The following is a 16,576-nucleotide window of genomic DNA, read 5'->3' as shown; positions in this document are numbered from 1 at the left end:
GAAATTTTAATTAATGTGGGTGGGCTGAGAACACAAGGACTGTTTATCATAGACAATTTATTTTCCAGCGCTAAGTCAACACATAATAGCAAACTTACAACAATTATTTAACATTTTTAAAGCCATGAAGAAGGGACAGAGCGCACAGCGGCTGGGGAGAGAGGCTGATCGCAGGGCAGACGCAAGGAGGGCTCCCCAGGAGGGCCCTGGTGCGGGGCAAAGTCCTTAGGACTCCCCAGTGGAGCGGAGAGGCTGCTGTCGCCATGAGCCACCTCTTCAGTCCCCCGCTGGCAGCTCTGGCAGCCTCGCCGCTGTTGTACGTGTACAGCCCCGAGAGGCCCGGGCTGCCCCTGGCCTTCGCCCCTGCGGCTGCACTGGCCGGCCCGGGCCGCGTGGAGCCCCCGCAGAAGCCGCCGTACAGCTACATCGCTCTTATAGCCATGGCGATCCAGGATGCTCCCGAGCAGAGGGTCACACTGAACGGCATCTACCAGTTCATCATGGATCGCTTCCCGTTCTACCACGACAACCGCCAAGGCTGGCAGAACAGCATCCGCCACAACCTGTCGCTCAACGAGTGCTTCGTGAAGGTGCCACGTGAGAAGGGGCGGCCGGGCAAGGGCAGCTACTGGACCCTGGACCCCCGCTGCTTGGACATGTTTGAGAACGGCAATTATCGGCGCAGGAAAAGGAAGCCCAAGCCCGCCGCGGGTTCCCCGGAGGCCAAGCGCACCCGGGTCGAGCCGCCGGAGTCCGAGGTGGGCTGCGATGTAGGGTCCCCGGACCTGGCCACTGCACGCCCGACGCGCGCGCCGGATCGCTCCCAATCCCCGGCGGTAGGCACCGCGCGGCCCGCGCTCCTTCCCTGGCCCGGCCCTGAGCCCCAGGACCCCGACGCGGACCTCATAGTCCAGGGAGTAGGAGCAGTGGAAAGCGGCCAGCTCCAGCGTCCGGCACACCACCTGGGGTCCCCTCTGTGCCCCGCCCCCAGCGGCTCCCCAAAAGGTTCCAGGTCAAAGAGTTTCAGCATCGACAGCATCTTGGCCGTGAGACCGAAGCCAGCCTCAGGGGCCGAAGCACCGGGGATCCCTAAGCCCGTGCCTGGCGCGCTGGGCTCCTCTCTGCTAGCTGCCTCCTCGGGCCTAGCGCCTCCCTTCAATGCTTCGCTGGTCTTCGACGCGCACGTCCAGGGCGGCTTTTCCCAGCTGGGGATTCCCTTCCTTTCTTATTTTCCTCTGCAGGTTCCCGAGGCCACGGTGCTTCGTTTCCACTAAGGCGGATTAGCGGCTGCTTCCCCGCCCCGCGATCCCCCCACCTCCAGCGAGCCAATGCCTGTGGGCGAAGGAGTCGCCCTGGTCTCTGCCCTGGCAGAGACTGAGGGTTTGGAGCAGCGTACCCATGCTGGCCAAAGTCGGTGCACTGAGGGCCTCGTCCATCTGCTTTCTCTGAAGATGACTTAATCAGTCACCGGAAGCTTTGCAGATTTAAAAGACTGGTCCAGTAGAGGACATGGTCGCCGCACACTCAGCCCTCCAGCAGAAGCCCCTCGTTGGCTTTGGCGGTGTTGTACGGTGACCCACCACAAGTCCCCACTCGGACCTGAGTCTCCTGCTGACCCCGTGGGCAGGACTTAGAGATATAGTGAACAGCTCTATGTGGAGGTTCAACTGGATCATGGAAGGCTCAGCGGGCTCCGTGTGGCATAGGCCTTGGCTTTGATCTTATTGGATGGGGGAGCTTGCAGCCAGGATGCTGGGGATGATCCGTGGTCCGCAGGGTCTGGGAAAGATGTAGGCCTGGTTAACGTTTACAACTAAGGTTGAACAAAAGCAGGCTCAGCGGAAATGCTCAATATGAATAGATAAACCTTCTTCCAGACAGGGAAAGGCTCATTTATTCTTGGCTTATAAACCAGGCTCCCCTTTGCTATAGTTAGTAGCTTCTTTTAAGGCGCCCCGTGTGTTTGGCACGTACCTTGGCTTTACAGAGGCACACCACATTCCACAGCATAGTCCTCTGTTTACTTTTGCTTTTCTTTTCTTTCTTTTCTTTCTTTTTTTCCCTTTTTTTTGGGGGGGGGTTCGAGACAGGGTTTCTCTGTATAGCCCTGGCTGTCCTGGAACTCACTTTGTAGACCAGACTGGCCTCGAACTCAGAAATCCGCCTGCCTCTGCCTCCCGAGTGCTGGGATTAAAGGCGTACTCTACCACGCCCGGCCTGCTTTTCTTTTTAAGGCACCAAAAAAATTCAGGGGACACAGAAGAGTGTGTGATCGGAGGGATTATTATAACTCAAGGGCAGGTTTTTTTTTAATTTAACTTCTGTAGCTTTTTAAGATCTAAGTTTCTCCCCCCCCCCCCATTTCTCACCACCACCCACTCCACACACACTTTCCAGAAACACACACACAGTGAAGGACTACATGTAATCAGAGAGGCTGGGGGAGCAAGGCTACTCCTGAGTGTGGGAGATAGATAGCCTCCAGGTATGACAGGGATTCTTTTCAGACAAAGCCTGTGGAACCCCAAGTCTGTGTTCTCTCTACATCCCTCCAGGGAGATCTAGATATTGCCATTACATAAACCCATAAGAGGTGATCAGAGAGCGGGGTTGAGGGGGTGGGGTTGGGGAGATCAACAAAGTGCTGACTAAGGCAACTGAGTTGGTTACCGTGCAGTGCAGTCCAGCTTCCAAATTTGGGGGAAACTCTCAGGCCTTTGGGGTGCCCGTGTTTAAGCTTGCTGGTGGGCTCTGCAACTCAGCTTCCTGAGGAAGGAAAGTGCTGGTCCTTGAAGTAAAAAAAGGACCAAAAATTAAGAATTCTAGGGCATAGGTCCACAGTGATGTCTCACAACAACTAAGGTATGCCGTGCATCACACCTGTAATCTCAGTCCTTGCAAGGCCGAAGCAGGAGGATTGCTGTGAGTTTAAGGTTAGCTTGTGGCACAGAGTTAGACATGTCTCAAACTAAGGGGAAAAGTCCCACAGGAAATTGAAGGGAAATTGGGGCTCCAAACAAATGACCACTTTCCAGGACTTGTGCAAAAATGCTTAAGAACTCTCAAGTCCTCTGCTGGTCAGCGTTGGAAAAGCACTTTGGGTGGTTGTGACACTATCCGGTCCACCAGGTACCACCAGAACTGGACAGGGGCTCTATCTGAAGGTCATTGCTCAGACTCCATGGTGGACCCAGGTGGCTGTGACTGAGCAGAGTGCAGCCGGCAGACACCCATTGGATGTTACCCATGTGTTCAGCCTATGAATAAAGGTTTTCTTTTCATTAACCTCTCACTGACTGGTTCAGTGGATTATGAGGACATAAACAAACAGCAAAGCAGGAGAGAGAAAGCTTAAGATTATATCCGGGAACCCGGTCAGCATCTTTGGTGGCCTTGGCTTCCGAGGGTGAAGACAAGCCGCAGAGGAGGGACCAGAAACTCCCCTGAGCCCTGGAGGAAAGGGTGAGCAGTTCTGTGGGACTGGGTGCTTTTAGTTTTTCTTTCCATTCTTGTGTTTGACATGCTGTCTTGTGCGTGTTTGTTGATTCGTGACAACCGACTTGAAGAAGCAGCTGATTTAACGCTGCTGTTCTTAGAAGGTGGTATTTTAGGGTTATAACTCAAGAAGCGTTTGTAAGACCATCATTTTTAAGGGGCAGACGGATGCAAGAGTATGTATCTACTTTGTGTGTTTATGCGGGAAGAGTCTATCCAGTTTCGGCTTTCATCGGGCACAGAGTCGCTGGAGAATTGGACTGTGAAGATGTTTTCTATTCAGTGTGTGTCAGTCTCTGTGTTCCTTTCCTACTGAGGAGAAGGGGCAGGGGCTGGGTCCTCGATAGCCAAGCAGCTGCTCTAATGTCCATGTATTTAACTGGCTTAAGTAGTATAGAGTATTACTACAACAACTACTACTAGTATTATAATATATTATTATTATTATTATGGATTAGCTAGATTAAGAGTGGTTTCAGGCCAGGCATGGTGGAGCATGCCAGTAATCAGGAGGCAGAGGCAGGCAGGCTGATCTCCGAGTTCAAGGGCACCCTGGTCTACATAGGAGTTCCAGAGCACCTAGGGTTACACAGTGAGATCCTGGAGAGAGAGACAGAGACAGAGACACAGAGAGAAAGAGAGAGACAGACAGAGAGAGAGACAGAGAAATAGAGAGACATAGACAGAGAGAGACACAGAAAGAGAGAGACAGAGAAAGTGAGGTCTGCTAGTAATTAAGACAGCACTCCAGTTGTGTTTAACGGGAAGCAGAAGGGAGACTATTGATTCTATTCTCACGCAATGAGAAGGTCATCTCTGCACAGAACAAAGGACTGGCTCTCCTCTGAGCTCTGTGTGTGTGTTTGTGTATGCGTGCCTGTCTTTTGTCTCTCTCTTGAGTGTGTGTATGACTGTCTCTGTCTCTCTCTCTGTCTCCCTGTCTCTGTCTCTCTCTGTCTCTCTGTCTCTTGTGTGTGTGTGTGTGTGTTTGTGTATGTGTGCCTGTCTTTTGTCTCTCTCTTGAGTGTGTGTCTGACTGTCTCTGTGTCTCTCTCTGTCTCCCTGTCTCTGTCTCTCTCTGTATGCACCTCTGTCTTTGTCTCTCTCTGTCTCTGTGTGTGTGTGTGTGTTTGTGTGTGCCTGTATCCGTGTGTTCATCGATTCTTTGTGTCTCTCTGTTTCTACCTGTTTCCTTGTCTCTTTCTCCCATGCAGATGAACCCACTGGATGTGACAACAGGTAGATTATTGGTGAGCATGTGCATGGATGTGAACACGCATGCAAGTGTGTAAGTGTACATGCAAATACCTACATATGTCTGGGCAGTTGTACATGGCCACTCAGAGACTTGTGCATGAAGCTGGGACTTGGATTGAGTGCTGAACTTCCTCTATAAAACTATGTGTGTGTGTGCACGAGTGTGTTTGTATGTGTGTGCATGTTCATGTAGTCATGTGTGTGCTTTGGCATGCATGTGGAGATCAAAGGACAAGCTCTGTGACAGTTTTCATTGACCCACCAGCTTCTGGACTCTTCAGTCCTCACCTCCCATCTCTGCAGAAGTCCTGAGGTCATAGTTGCCAGCACCTGGCTTTTCATGGGTTCTGGAGATTTGAACTCAGGTCCTCAAGATTGCACAGCAGGCATCTACCCACTGAGCCACCTCCCCAGTCCTGTAAACGACTCCCCAGAGTTTCATTTTCTATGTCGTTCCAGCTAGGCACAGGTTATCCATGTTTCTGTATTACTGTGATGAGACTAACTCAGGCTTGGTGTCTCTGAAGACACCCTGACTCTGAGCCTTTGCCACTCTTGATATCAGTAGAGAGTTTTGTAGACCAGATGTTTAGGATGCTAAGGGTCTGATGCATATTTCTGAGGATATAAACAAGACCTGTCTGGGGCATTCGGGGTGTGGCCACTAACTCCAGCCATTCTCAGATGGACCCTGGAGCCATGTGTCCTCCTCACTACTTCAAGGAGTGGCCAGTGACTGCTCAAGACTGGGCCACAGATGGTGGCTATTATGGGAGCCAGGGCTGGCCCGCCCTCAGGTCAGCTGCCCAAGGTTTCCACTGCATGAGAAAATGGATACATAGTCTCAGTTTTGTGCACTGGCTGTGCCTTATGGCGTCTGGAAACAGGGTTGCTTCATAGGGTAGAAAGGCTCAGTGACAAAATCATCTGCTGTTAAAAAGAAGGAGTGGGGGTTTGTGGGGAAGGCAAATTCATTTGCTATGCATCAGAGTCCTTTAAAACCACCCACTGGCACGTGGTCCTCGGTGCTGCTCCGGCCTCAAGGTCCCAGGGCCAGGTTCTACAGGCCCAGGCAGATGCCAGAGTGCTTGCAGTGACTTGGGAAGGGCCACAGCGAGGGCTGAGACCGGATGGCAGGGATTCTTGTCCCTTCAAATGGCATCCGAGTGCTGGTGGCCCTGGGCAAGATGCTCATAGGCCTGATTGGGGAGTGAGCTGGATACGTGTACTATGGGGGCTGGGGGACATTATCTTTGGGTGCCCTTGTTTATACTAGTACCAGGTGTGGAGGAAGGAGGGCAGGATGTGGGGTAAAGGTTGGCCTTGAACCTCCTTTCCTATCAGGTTTGAGAATCAGGGTCCCACAGGAAATTGAAGGGAAATTGGGGCCCCACAGATCAATGAAGAGGATCGTATTGTGGGGGCTTGGGGTCAGGTGAGGAGACCAGACTGATTGGTAGGGTGAGGATATGTCCCACCTTTACCTCCCCTCCACCCCAACAGCTCCACCCCTCCCCCAGCCCCCTTGGCCTGCCTGCCTTATGCTGCCAATACCTCTGATTGGCTGTTACCTGCCAGAATTCTAGCCGCAAGGAAGACTGGGTAACAAGGCCTATAGAAGATGAGCTATATACTTGCTGCATACTTGGGACAGAGTGGGCCTGAGCAAGGGCAAGCCAAATGACAGGCTGGGAGGTCCTTCTTCTTGGGCCGGTCGGTGGCTGCTGTCCTGACCACCACGTCGGCAATTAAAAGCGAGACTAGGATGCTTCAGATGATGCTGGTCTGAGCCTTGACTTCCTGGCGATTTGGTCCCTCCTGGGCAAGCTTCCAAGAGGACAGAGCAGCTCTAATCACTAATCCTGAGCCATTTATACGGGTGTGGTCCGGAGCTGGTTTTGGCTCCCAGGGGACCCATGGCTCATGGGTCAGGTGGACATTGGCCGGGCTGACTTTCAGCAGTGACTCACAACCCCATGGTGTACAGTGAGAGACGCTGTAAGCCTCAGGGCACCCTACTCATTCGGCTCTCATATCCTTTGCTGTGTAGCTGGCTACCATCCACCGCCCCGTTCTTTGGGCATGTTCCCCCTTCTGCACACCCCTGCCTGCCACTAGCCTCCCAGTAATCCCTCGCCCATGTGAACTCAGTGTTTAGGCTGGGTGCGAAAGAGTCATCAACTGTGTCTAGTGAAGTTGGTGACCAGCTCCGCCTCCACCTGCTACCGACTTCCGGCAAAGCCACCAACGGAGGGGACATTCAGCACTGCCTCTGTCCCACGGAGCTGTCACACCCAGTGACCTAACAGGTGGGCATAGCCTGCCCTGGGTTAGCACCTTCAGCTTAGCCAGAGTTCAGTTGGGTGTATGGGAGTGACAGGCTCCACTCCAACCTCGACTGGAGACTTCTCAGTCTCTGGGCATTTTCTGGAACAGCAGCTCTTCTAAGGAGTTTCAACTTTGCCCATCCACTCCCGCAACCTGAGCAGGCCCCGGCTAGCCCCATGGAGCAGTCCCAGGTTAGCCCCATGGAATCTCTTTGTTGCATTTAGTTTATCTCTTGGAATGGGCTGAGCATGCAAACACATATAAAGCAAAAGAACTGGCTGGCTCAGCGGGGAGCGGGGGGTGGGGGAGGACAGTGGGAGGCATCAGGAAGATGGGGGTGGTGGTGGTGAGGGAGGGGTGGAGTATGAAAGATTCCCAGGGACAGCGGAATGAAAACCCTGCACACATCTCTGCTGTACCCAGGCACTGAGAGGGCTTCAAGGACACTTCCTGGGACCCGAAGTCTAGTTTACAGATTTACAAAAGCCTATCGGTTCTGTCCCAGCACTGAGGCCTTCCATGGGGCAAGGGAGATCCCAGATCCCTGAAGGGGGCCTGCAGGAGGCTTTTGCCAAACCTTCCATCTCATGGCCCGCCTTATAAAGAGCGCGACTTTTCAATGCTGCCGCTAAATATAGCAAGGGCTTGATCAGCGGGAACGCTTTTAGAAAGCACATTGCAAATCAGGAATGTTTGGTGGGAGAAATAAACTTTCCCACATTTTTTGGACTTGGCGTTGGCACTGTGTGTGCTCCATCTTCAGCACAGGATGGAAGCGGTGACGATAATCCACGTGGGCACTACCAGGGGTCCCCAATGGTGCCCGAGGACACAGACACTTTGCAAGGATCCAGGTGGTGAGACAGAGGCTGGGTGAGGCTCTCTCAGGGGGAGGACAGCACTGAGTCTCCATCAGGGTCACTTAGCCAGCAAGGAAGTCAGATGCAAGAAAGGAGCCTAATCCCGGGGTTCTGCTTCTTGTCTCTGCTGGTTTTCTAAGAGGCATTCACTGAGATGAGATCACAGCCACAAGGCCGTGGGCCGCCTACTCTGACCGGTGACGGCTTCCTGGTGCCTGTGTCCTGTCCCCAGAGGACAGAGTCAGCTGGTGGTGGGACCAGATGGCTGATTTTTTGTTTTTAATTATTTTTTTTCAGGATGCATTTTTATTTTATGTGTACGGATGTTTTAATTACATGCACATCTTCAATGCCCACAGAGGCCTGAAGAGGGCATTGGCAGAAGACAGCCACTGTCTGGGTGCTGGGAACTGGATCCAGGTCCTCTGAAAGGGCAGCCCATGCTCTGGAATGCTAAGCCTTAAGTCCTGGTGGGTTAGTTTTTTAAAAGCTCCCTTGAGTGAGCATGCAGACTGTGACCGGCAGATGTCACAATTTAGGATTTAGGGATGTAGGGAGAATGAGAGGAGGAGAAGCTAACCGCAGATCACTGTTTCCTGGTGCTATGCCATGTCTATCTCTTACATCTGACCTACCATTTGCTCTGAGGATCCGTGAGCAAAGCTGTCCTTTTCTTGTCTTTGCTCTCTCCGATGACATACGTGACCCCCACAAAGCACCGAAGAGAGAAACCCTCTCCTCCGGGACACCCAGGTGGTCAGGGAGTGTGTTCAGTGTCTCCAAGGCTCCTTGCTATTTTATTTTTTCATATGTAGTTATGTGTGTATCTTGATTTATTTATTTTTTTATGGTACAGGAATTGGGACTCAGGAACTTGCACAGGGTAGGCAGGTGTTCTACCGTGATGCCACCCCCCCCAGAATGTCTATAGATGGTTATATCAGTGGAACGACATCATCGGGTAATCATTACCATTACCAGTGCCACCTTCACCGTCACTATCCCTACCACCACCACCACCATCATCACCAGCATCACCCTCATTGCCGCTGTAAGCAGAATGTGTTTACCATTCCCTGTGAAGCACAGAGATCTCTGGATGTAACAGTCCTTTCCTGCATGCAGCATGCATGTGGAAAGACGTGAACAGAGAGAGATGCATTGACTCAGTAAGGTTTTTTTTCTTTTGGCGCGGGATGAGGAAATATCCAGGAAGATAAGAATTAATTTATTCAAGAAGGTCCTCTTTAAAAAAACATAGATCACAGGGCTGTAGAGATGGCTCAGCAGTTAAGAGGAGTTGCTGCTCACGCAGAGGACCTGGGTTCCATTTACAGCATGGTGGTGCATAATGGCCTGTAACTCCAGTTCCAGAGGATCTGGTGCCCTCTTCTGGCCTCCACTGGTACTAAGTAATCACATGGCGCACATACACATGTAAGCAAACATTCAAACACATACTGGTTTTAAAACCTTTACAAATGAAATCACAGGACACGGTTATGTGTTCTCTCTCTCATGTGTGTGTGTATGCGTGTGCATGCATGTGTGTGTAGATGTGTACATGTGTGTTTATGTGTGTGTATGTGTGCATGTGTGGGGTGTGTGTGTATGTGTGTGCATATATGTGGGGCACATGTGTGTGTATATGCGTGTGCATGCATGTATGTGTACATGTGTGTTTATGTGTGTGTATGTGTGCATGCGTGGGGTGTGTGTGTATGTGTGTGCATATATGTGGGGCACATGTGTGCCACGGTGCACGTGGAGATCAGATGCTTCCGTGGAGTTGGTCCTGTCTTTCCTTTACATGACTTGCAGAGAGAGAACTCAGGTTGGCAGACTTGCATCTTAACCCACGGAACCACGTTGTTGGCCCTTGTCCAAGAACTCTCATGTCCATTTTCCTTCATTTTTAACCATCCTTATATGCAGTTTTGTAAATACTCACCCCTTCTCTCTGGAGATCAGGGGACATGTCCAACAGACATAGTTACTTAAAAAAAAAATCTCCCATAAAGGGTCAGTGAGATGACCTGAAAGGTGTCCTCTAACTGCTGCACGAATCTCTGTCTCTCTGTTTCTGTCTCTGTCTCTCTCTCTCTCTCTCACACACACACACACATGCACTCATGTGCACATGCCTGTCCATGCACACACGCATCCTCCATAAAATAACCTTTCAACTGTGTAAGTCATGTATGAAATACAATTAAATTAGGATTAACTTAATGTCCACACGTGGGGCTCATGCCTAAGATGGCTCACATGCAAACATTTCAAGAACCTGATAAAATCTCAAACAAGAACCTTCCCCTCCAGTCCAGATCTTTTTGGACAAGGGTCCTCTCCCTGTGGCACCCAAGGTTGGCCAGCCCCTTGGGACCCTTTGTGACCTCTCAGCATTGGTTGGAACAAAACCCATGGGACAAATTGGTCTTTTGTCATCTTGTCTCCCTGTGACAGGTTCACGGAGCTCGGGAATTCTCTTTCCCTTTTCTTTCTGTGGTGCAGGGGATGGAAGGTCAGACCTGGGGCCATTTGTCACCTCTAACTGCAGTTCTTAAGCTCAGAGAGTAAATGGCATCTGTTTTCCTTCTAGACCAGTGAACCAAGAGAGAGCAGTTCAACAACGGGTGGTGGCTGCATTTAAAAAGCAAAAGTAAGCAGGCGAAACTAATTTTAGTAACGTATTTGATTTAACCTCAAATATTCGACCTCATATAGCAAAATATTATTTCGCTGGGTAATTCAGTATGAAGAATTACCATGATATTTTACGTGTGTGTGTGTGTGTGTGTGTGTGTGTGTGTGCGCACGTGCGTGCTCGAGTGTGCATGCCTTTGAAATCCTGTGTGTGCTCAGTGTTCACAGGAACCCTTCATTTATACAAACCGTGTTTTCCACACTCAGGGGCAGAGGATGCTTACACCTCGTGGCTGCCGGGGTGGATGACACAACCCCATCCGCCTTGGATCTCCCCATCCAGGTCCTTTGTAGAATTCGGAAGGGCTTCGTGGTAGCTGCCCATTATGATAGTTTGGATAGTGTTCCCCACGGGCTCAGACATTTGAATAATTGGTCCCCAGTTGGTGGCGCTGTTTCCCCAAATAGGTAATGGGGAGGTATAGCCTTGCTGTGGGAGAGAGGGCACACATCGCTGGGCTGGGGATTTGAAGCATCACACCACTCCCAGTTCACTGTCTCTCGTTGAGCTTGTGGTAAATAATGTGATCCTCACCATCTTTGGATTTGTAAGCCTAAATACCATCTCTCTTCTATAAGCTGATCGATTGTAGTATTTTATCACAGTGATGGAAAGTGAATAGGACACATGTCACGGCCACAGCCACCATCATCGTCTTCATTGTCATCATCACCACCACCACCACCATCACCACCATCATCATCATCAACAATCCCCTCACCAACATCGTCACCATGGTATCATCACCATTGCTGTCATCACCAAATTTAAAAATTGCTCAGGGGGACTTGCTGGTAATGTGCTTGCTTAGCCTGTGTGAGTCTCCAGGTTAAATTCCTAGGTAAAAGGAGGAGGAAGAAGAGGAGGAGGAGGGGGAGGAGGAGGAGGGGGAGGAGAAGGAGGGAGAGGAGGGAGAGGAGGAGGAAGAGAAAATGACTCTGTCTTAGATGTATAACTTTCTCCCCAGCTGTTCCATGGACAGCCTATTAGGACAAAGGTTCTATCATTCTCTCTGCTTCCTTGTTTGCCCATGTGGTGGCACATACGTTTGTCACTCAATACCTGGCTCTCCCACCTGAGTGGAAGGGAAACAGATATAGACAGTGCTTGGTGGATTCGTGTTTCACTTCAGAAAGCATCTCTTCCCACATCCACCCAGCCCAATGACTAAGTGGAGAGTGTATCCCACCTTGGAGAAGCCACAGCCTCCAGATGAGCTGCTTTTCCGGTCAGTGTTGGGAGCCTGGGTGTCTTCTTGGGTCTCTGGTCATGACCTCAGTACAGAGCCAGGAGGAGATGTGAGTGCATCCCCTAAGCATGACGTCACAGTCCCAAGGATGGAGGGGTTTGGGCTCAAGTGAGCATGCAGACAGGACAGTGTCACCCCAGTGAAAACCAAGACAGTATCCACCCTGGGTATGGCTGGGCTGAGACCCTCCCTGAAGAGTCAGAGAAGAGACCTCATGGGCAACCACACTCCCTCCTGGAGGGACATGGAACCTGGAGCTGCTGCCTCTGGGTTGACTGCGTTCTGGTGGGTTCTATTGCCTGCTTCTGGCTAGAGCGATACCCCGTGAAGGGTGGTGTTGTGGTACAGGGGATGTGGGTGGTGGCTGGGAGCATAAGACATGAGGCAAGTCCTTCACATTCCAATGAGAGTGACTGGTCATCTTTCTTAGCAACTGAAATTCCCAGTGGGTCCCATAAGTCACCGTGCTGAGCCTGGCTTGATGCTAGAAGTTGGTCTGAATGGCCTTGGGATGGTGGTTTGCTTTGTGTGTAAACGCGGAGGGCAAATGACTTTGACCAGGGGTGGGGGTGGGCCGTGAAGAATCTCAACCCTGCTCTTGTTCTGATGGGTGGGGATAGTCTACCCCCACCTCTCCCTTGCCACTATCCAGTGAGCTCTGTCATTGTCCCAAGCCTTTGTTTTTCTTAGCAAAGCAATACGCGATCATCGTTGTTAAAATAACTACATTTCTATTTTAACATCTGTAAAGATGAGGTTAAACAGTGTGAAGCCCATTAAACCATTTCATGGCCTGGCGCCATAAACTGCCCTTCATTCCCGTGGCTTCTTCAACTGCAGAGTCAACTTTGGAGATGGGTTCCCGCCATGGAGGGTTATTTATAGCGGCTCATTCATCAATAAAATACTTCAAAAGGGATCTTTTATTCTCCTATTGGGAAGCCAAAAGGATGAAGAAAGAAAAAAAAAACCTCAAAAAAAAAAAACCCGACCCCATTAAGAAACAAAGTGGAGACCACCATAAGACTCTGGTTCACTAAAACTCAGATTTCTAACAAATGCTCCATCCGGGGAGAGATGGCCAGCGACCCAAGTCCATTTAAACAGCTCAGTTTCCAATTGGATAGCTAAAATAAGCCGTTAAACACTTGTATTTACCTTGGCTTCAAAGGGCTCAGGCCCCTTGCTGGGCTTTAAATATGTAATAGGTTTGTGATTTTTGATGTGGCGAAGTGATTCTTTCATCTCAAGCCCTGTGTATGTGTGTGAGTGTGTGTATGTATGTGTGTGTGTGAGAGAGTGTATGAGTGTGTGTATGTGTGTGAATGTATGTATGTATGTGTGTGTGTGTGAGTGTGTGTATGTATGTGTGTGTGTGTGAGTGCATATGTGTGTAATGTGTATATGTGAGAGTGTGTGTATGTGAGTGTGTGTAAAAGTGTGTGTGTATATGTGTATGTGGGAGAGTGTGTGTGTATGTGAGTGTGTGTATGTGTGTGTGAGAGAGTATATATGTGTATGAATGTGTGTATGTGTGTGAGAGTGTGTATGTGTGAGAGTATGTGTATGTGTGTGCATGTGTGTGTAAAAGTGTGTATGTGTGTGTGTGTATGTATGTATGTGTGTGTGTGAGGGTGTGTGTATGTGTGTGAGGGTGTGTGTGTGTGTTTCCATTTTGCTCGCTGCTTATGGTTCAGACCTGCAGCATTCTCGGCTCTCCCTGGGACTCTTGGTGATCAGCAGAGGCTGATTATGGTTATGAGAATGTCTTTTTCCATCACTCACGAGGGTGCTACAATAACCACAATGGTAACAAATGCAAATGGTTCCATTTAACAGATGGAAAAACTGATGTTGAGGGAGTTATCTGTGTCTACCAGACTGTGTAGCAGCCATGCCCCTGCCTTTGGTGGCTTTGAGAATTACAGTGTTTCTTTTTATGTCCAGGTCTCCCAGCAAGCAGAACCAGCTAATCTACATGGATATTTATGGGTCTCATTAACCTGTGCAACACCTGCCTGTCTGTGAAATGGGTTGAGAAGACCTTAGAGTGGCCCAGGTGGCTGGTTGCCCTGTCGTGTCTGTGCCTCTGCGTAGGCGGGTTCTGGTCTGTGCCAAGCCGGTTCCCTGGGAATGCCATGAGGACTCTTCTGGGTCTCATTTTGCCCCGTCCTGTGGTACAAGGTCTGCCATCAGGCTCATGAGAAGGTGTAGGTTCAGGGTTGCCCACCCAGGGAGTTGGCAGCACTGGCATTAGAGCTTCCCCAGAACAGAGCTCATAAGAGACACTCCGACCCCATCCCAGACTACAGAGGCGGGAAGCTCTGCATTCAGAAAATGCCCTAGCAGCCAGGCGTGGGGGTTCAAGAGATTTTAATCCTAGAGGCAGAGGCAGGTGGATCTGTGGGAGTTCAGCCTGGTTTACAAAGTGAGTCTCAGAGTTATTATACCTGAATCCCTGTCTCAATGCAAAACAAAACAAAACGAAGAAAGTGTCCTGGCATCGAGCTTGCTCGCTGCCCAGAGCCTCTGCAGAGTGAGAGACAGAGCTGATTGGATGGATAGCCAGCGTGATTCCTGCCTGCCAACCTTGCAGCTCCAAGCCAAGGCGCCTCCTAGGCTCGAGATGGTTCTGGAGCCAGGCCTATCGGACTGGGAATCTGGCTTTGCCAGTGGTTAGCAAGTCACCCAGCCTCCAGGAGCCTCGGATGTCTCATCCCACAAATGGGGCTAATAACGCCAAGGCAATGGGGAGGATTAAATGAGATGAGGTCATTTCTGTGTGGTGATTGGCACATCCTAACGAGAGCAGCGGGCACTGCCTAAGCACTACAGCCTCAGCAAGTGTGGACTCATGCAAGGCTGCTGTCCCCATCCCCCTGCTTCCCAGAAGCTGGAGGCTCGATGTCAAGGAAGCTGGAGAGTTACCAGTATCACACAGCTCTCCAGGGTGTGGCTGACTGGGAGGCAAACGCAGGCACTCGGGTGCAGGAATTCGTCTCCTTTCACTATTCACATCTGTGTCTCCAGTGGGCTCTGGATGCATGTAGACAGACAGAATGGAGGGTGAGTTCCATTTCCACTGTGCAGACAGGGCTGGAGCAACCTTGGTGTGTATTCTGGAAACTTCCGGGAGCTTTATGTGCCCAGCCCTGGGAAGCACAGTCACACAGATTTTCAGTCACGTTCTAGGTCTTAGACATCCAGATTGTTGCCTTGGGCTGTGCTCAGCGGTCTTGGGCTACAGCCTCAGTATGTCCTGGGGACGGGAAACCCGGGTTCTATCTGCAGCCTCATAGCTGCTTGCCCCTATGGGTGACACCAAAGACCTAGACACTAGTCTGCTCCACTGAGTTGAGGGCTTCAAGGGTTTACAAATGTCTGGACCTGAGGTGTCTCCTGCTGTCTTGACGGTGGTTGTGAATGGACATCCTGGACCTTGCATTTGCTCTGAGCCTGGGATGAGGTCTGGCTCAGCTCATTGGATCATGACTGTGTGACACTCTGCTGGGCACCATGTTGTTTTTTTGTTGATGGCTGAGGAGAGGAGTTTAGTACTTCTTTCAGTGTGCGTGGCAAACAGAACCCCCACAATCTTTGTCAATCGCTACCTCCTGAAACTTCCTTTCCTGTCCTCTCACCCTTCAATAAGGACGGGGTGGCTGAGAAGCCAATGGCCATGGACGGTGTGCATCCCACATGCTTAGAGACACTTCTTCCCAAGCCCAGCAGTTTGGTCTTTCGGACCGTCTCACACTGTTTGAAAAATTCAGGGGGTTTGATAATTCTGAGACGCTACTTGCCAGCCCCCTTGCCCTTCGTGTCTTCAATCCTTGTGGATTTGAAGGGGAATTCACTCCACATGTGTCTAGCTCATTTGCTCGAAACTCATCAAAATCTTGTTTCCGAAAAGCTATTTGATGTCAGAGGAGCCTCTGCAGTTGGTTGGGTTTTTAAATCTTCTAAAGTCCTTGTTTCCGGCTTTGAAATGAGATGATGTCGCATTTTGCTAAGTCTAAAAGGACCCCCACACAAGGAAAAGTTCATGTTTGGCTCATAATTAGCCACTAAAGAACTGTGAACTCTCAGTGGGCCACACAGCAGGCAAGGCCTGGAGTCCTTTGAAGACCTGTCAGAGCAGCCTCCCCCAAATCTAGAACCAGGCCCCCAGCCTTGTAGCAAAGAGCCTTCCCACTGGGTTGGGGTGACAGGAAACAGGAGACCCAGGCACACAGAACAAACAAAACTCATTCTTCCTGGAGAAGGGTGACTGGGACATTTCAAGGAGCACTTGACCTACATTTTAGGGGAATAATGGCAGGGAGACTTCTAATGTTCTTGTAGAATCTGAGTTATGTTAAACTTTTTTTTTTTTTTTTTTTTTTTTTTTTTTTTTTTTTGGTTTTTTCGAGACAGGGTTTCTCTGTATAGCTCTGGCTGTCCTGGAACTCACTTTGTAGACCAGGCTGGCCTCGAACTCAGAAATCTGCCTGCCTCTGCCTCCCGAGTGCTGGGATTAAAGGCGTGTGCCACCACGCCCGGCATGTTAAACTTTTATGATTGCAGATGAGGGAGGGGGTAGAGGAATGGCTCAGGGGTCAAGAGCACTGCTCTTCAGAGAACTCAGTCAGATGACTGCAACTGCCTGAACCCAGCTCCTGAGGATAGGAAGACCACTTC

At 50.4% G+C, this 16,576-nt stretch overlaps 1 protein-coding gene across 1 annotated transcript; it reads left to right on the top strand.

Moving 5' to 3' along the window:
- Window positions 1-263: 263 nt before the first annotated feature.
- Window positions 264-1,274, top strand: Foxl1 (forkhead box L1). The gene has a single exon (XM_085844256.1). The coding sequence runs from the start codon at window positions 264-266 to the stop codon at window positions 1,272-1,274; it is 1,011 nt and encodes a 336-aa protein (XP_085700382.1).
- Window positions 1,275-16,576: the final 15,302 nt, after the last annotated feature.

This window comes from Mus caroli, unplaced genomic scaffold (genome assembly GCF_978045245.1).
Source record: "Mus caroli unplaced genomic scaffold, Mus_caroli_1 scaffold_10, whole genome shotgun sequence".
Taxonomy (NCBI): domain Eukaryota; kingdom Metazoa; phylum Chordata; class Mammalia; order Rodentia; family Muridae; genus Mus; species Mus caroli.
This window is presented reverse-complemented; position numbering and strand designations above follow the sequence as displayed.

What these genes read in the sequence shown, in the direction of transcription:
- Foxl1 (XM_085844256.1), top strand. Translation starts at nt 264, where the DNA reads ATGAGCCACCTCTTCAGTCCCCCGCTGGCAGCTCTGGCAGCCTCGCCG.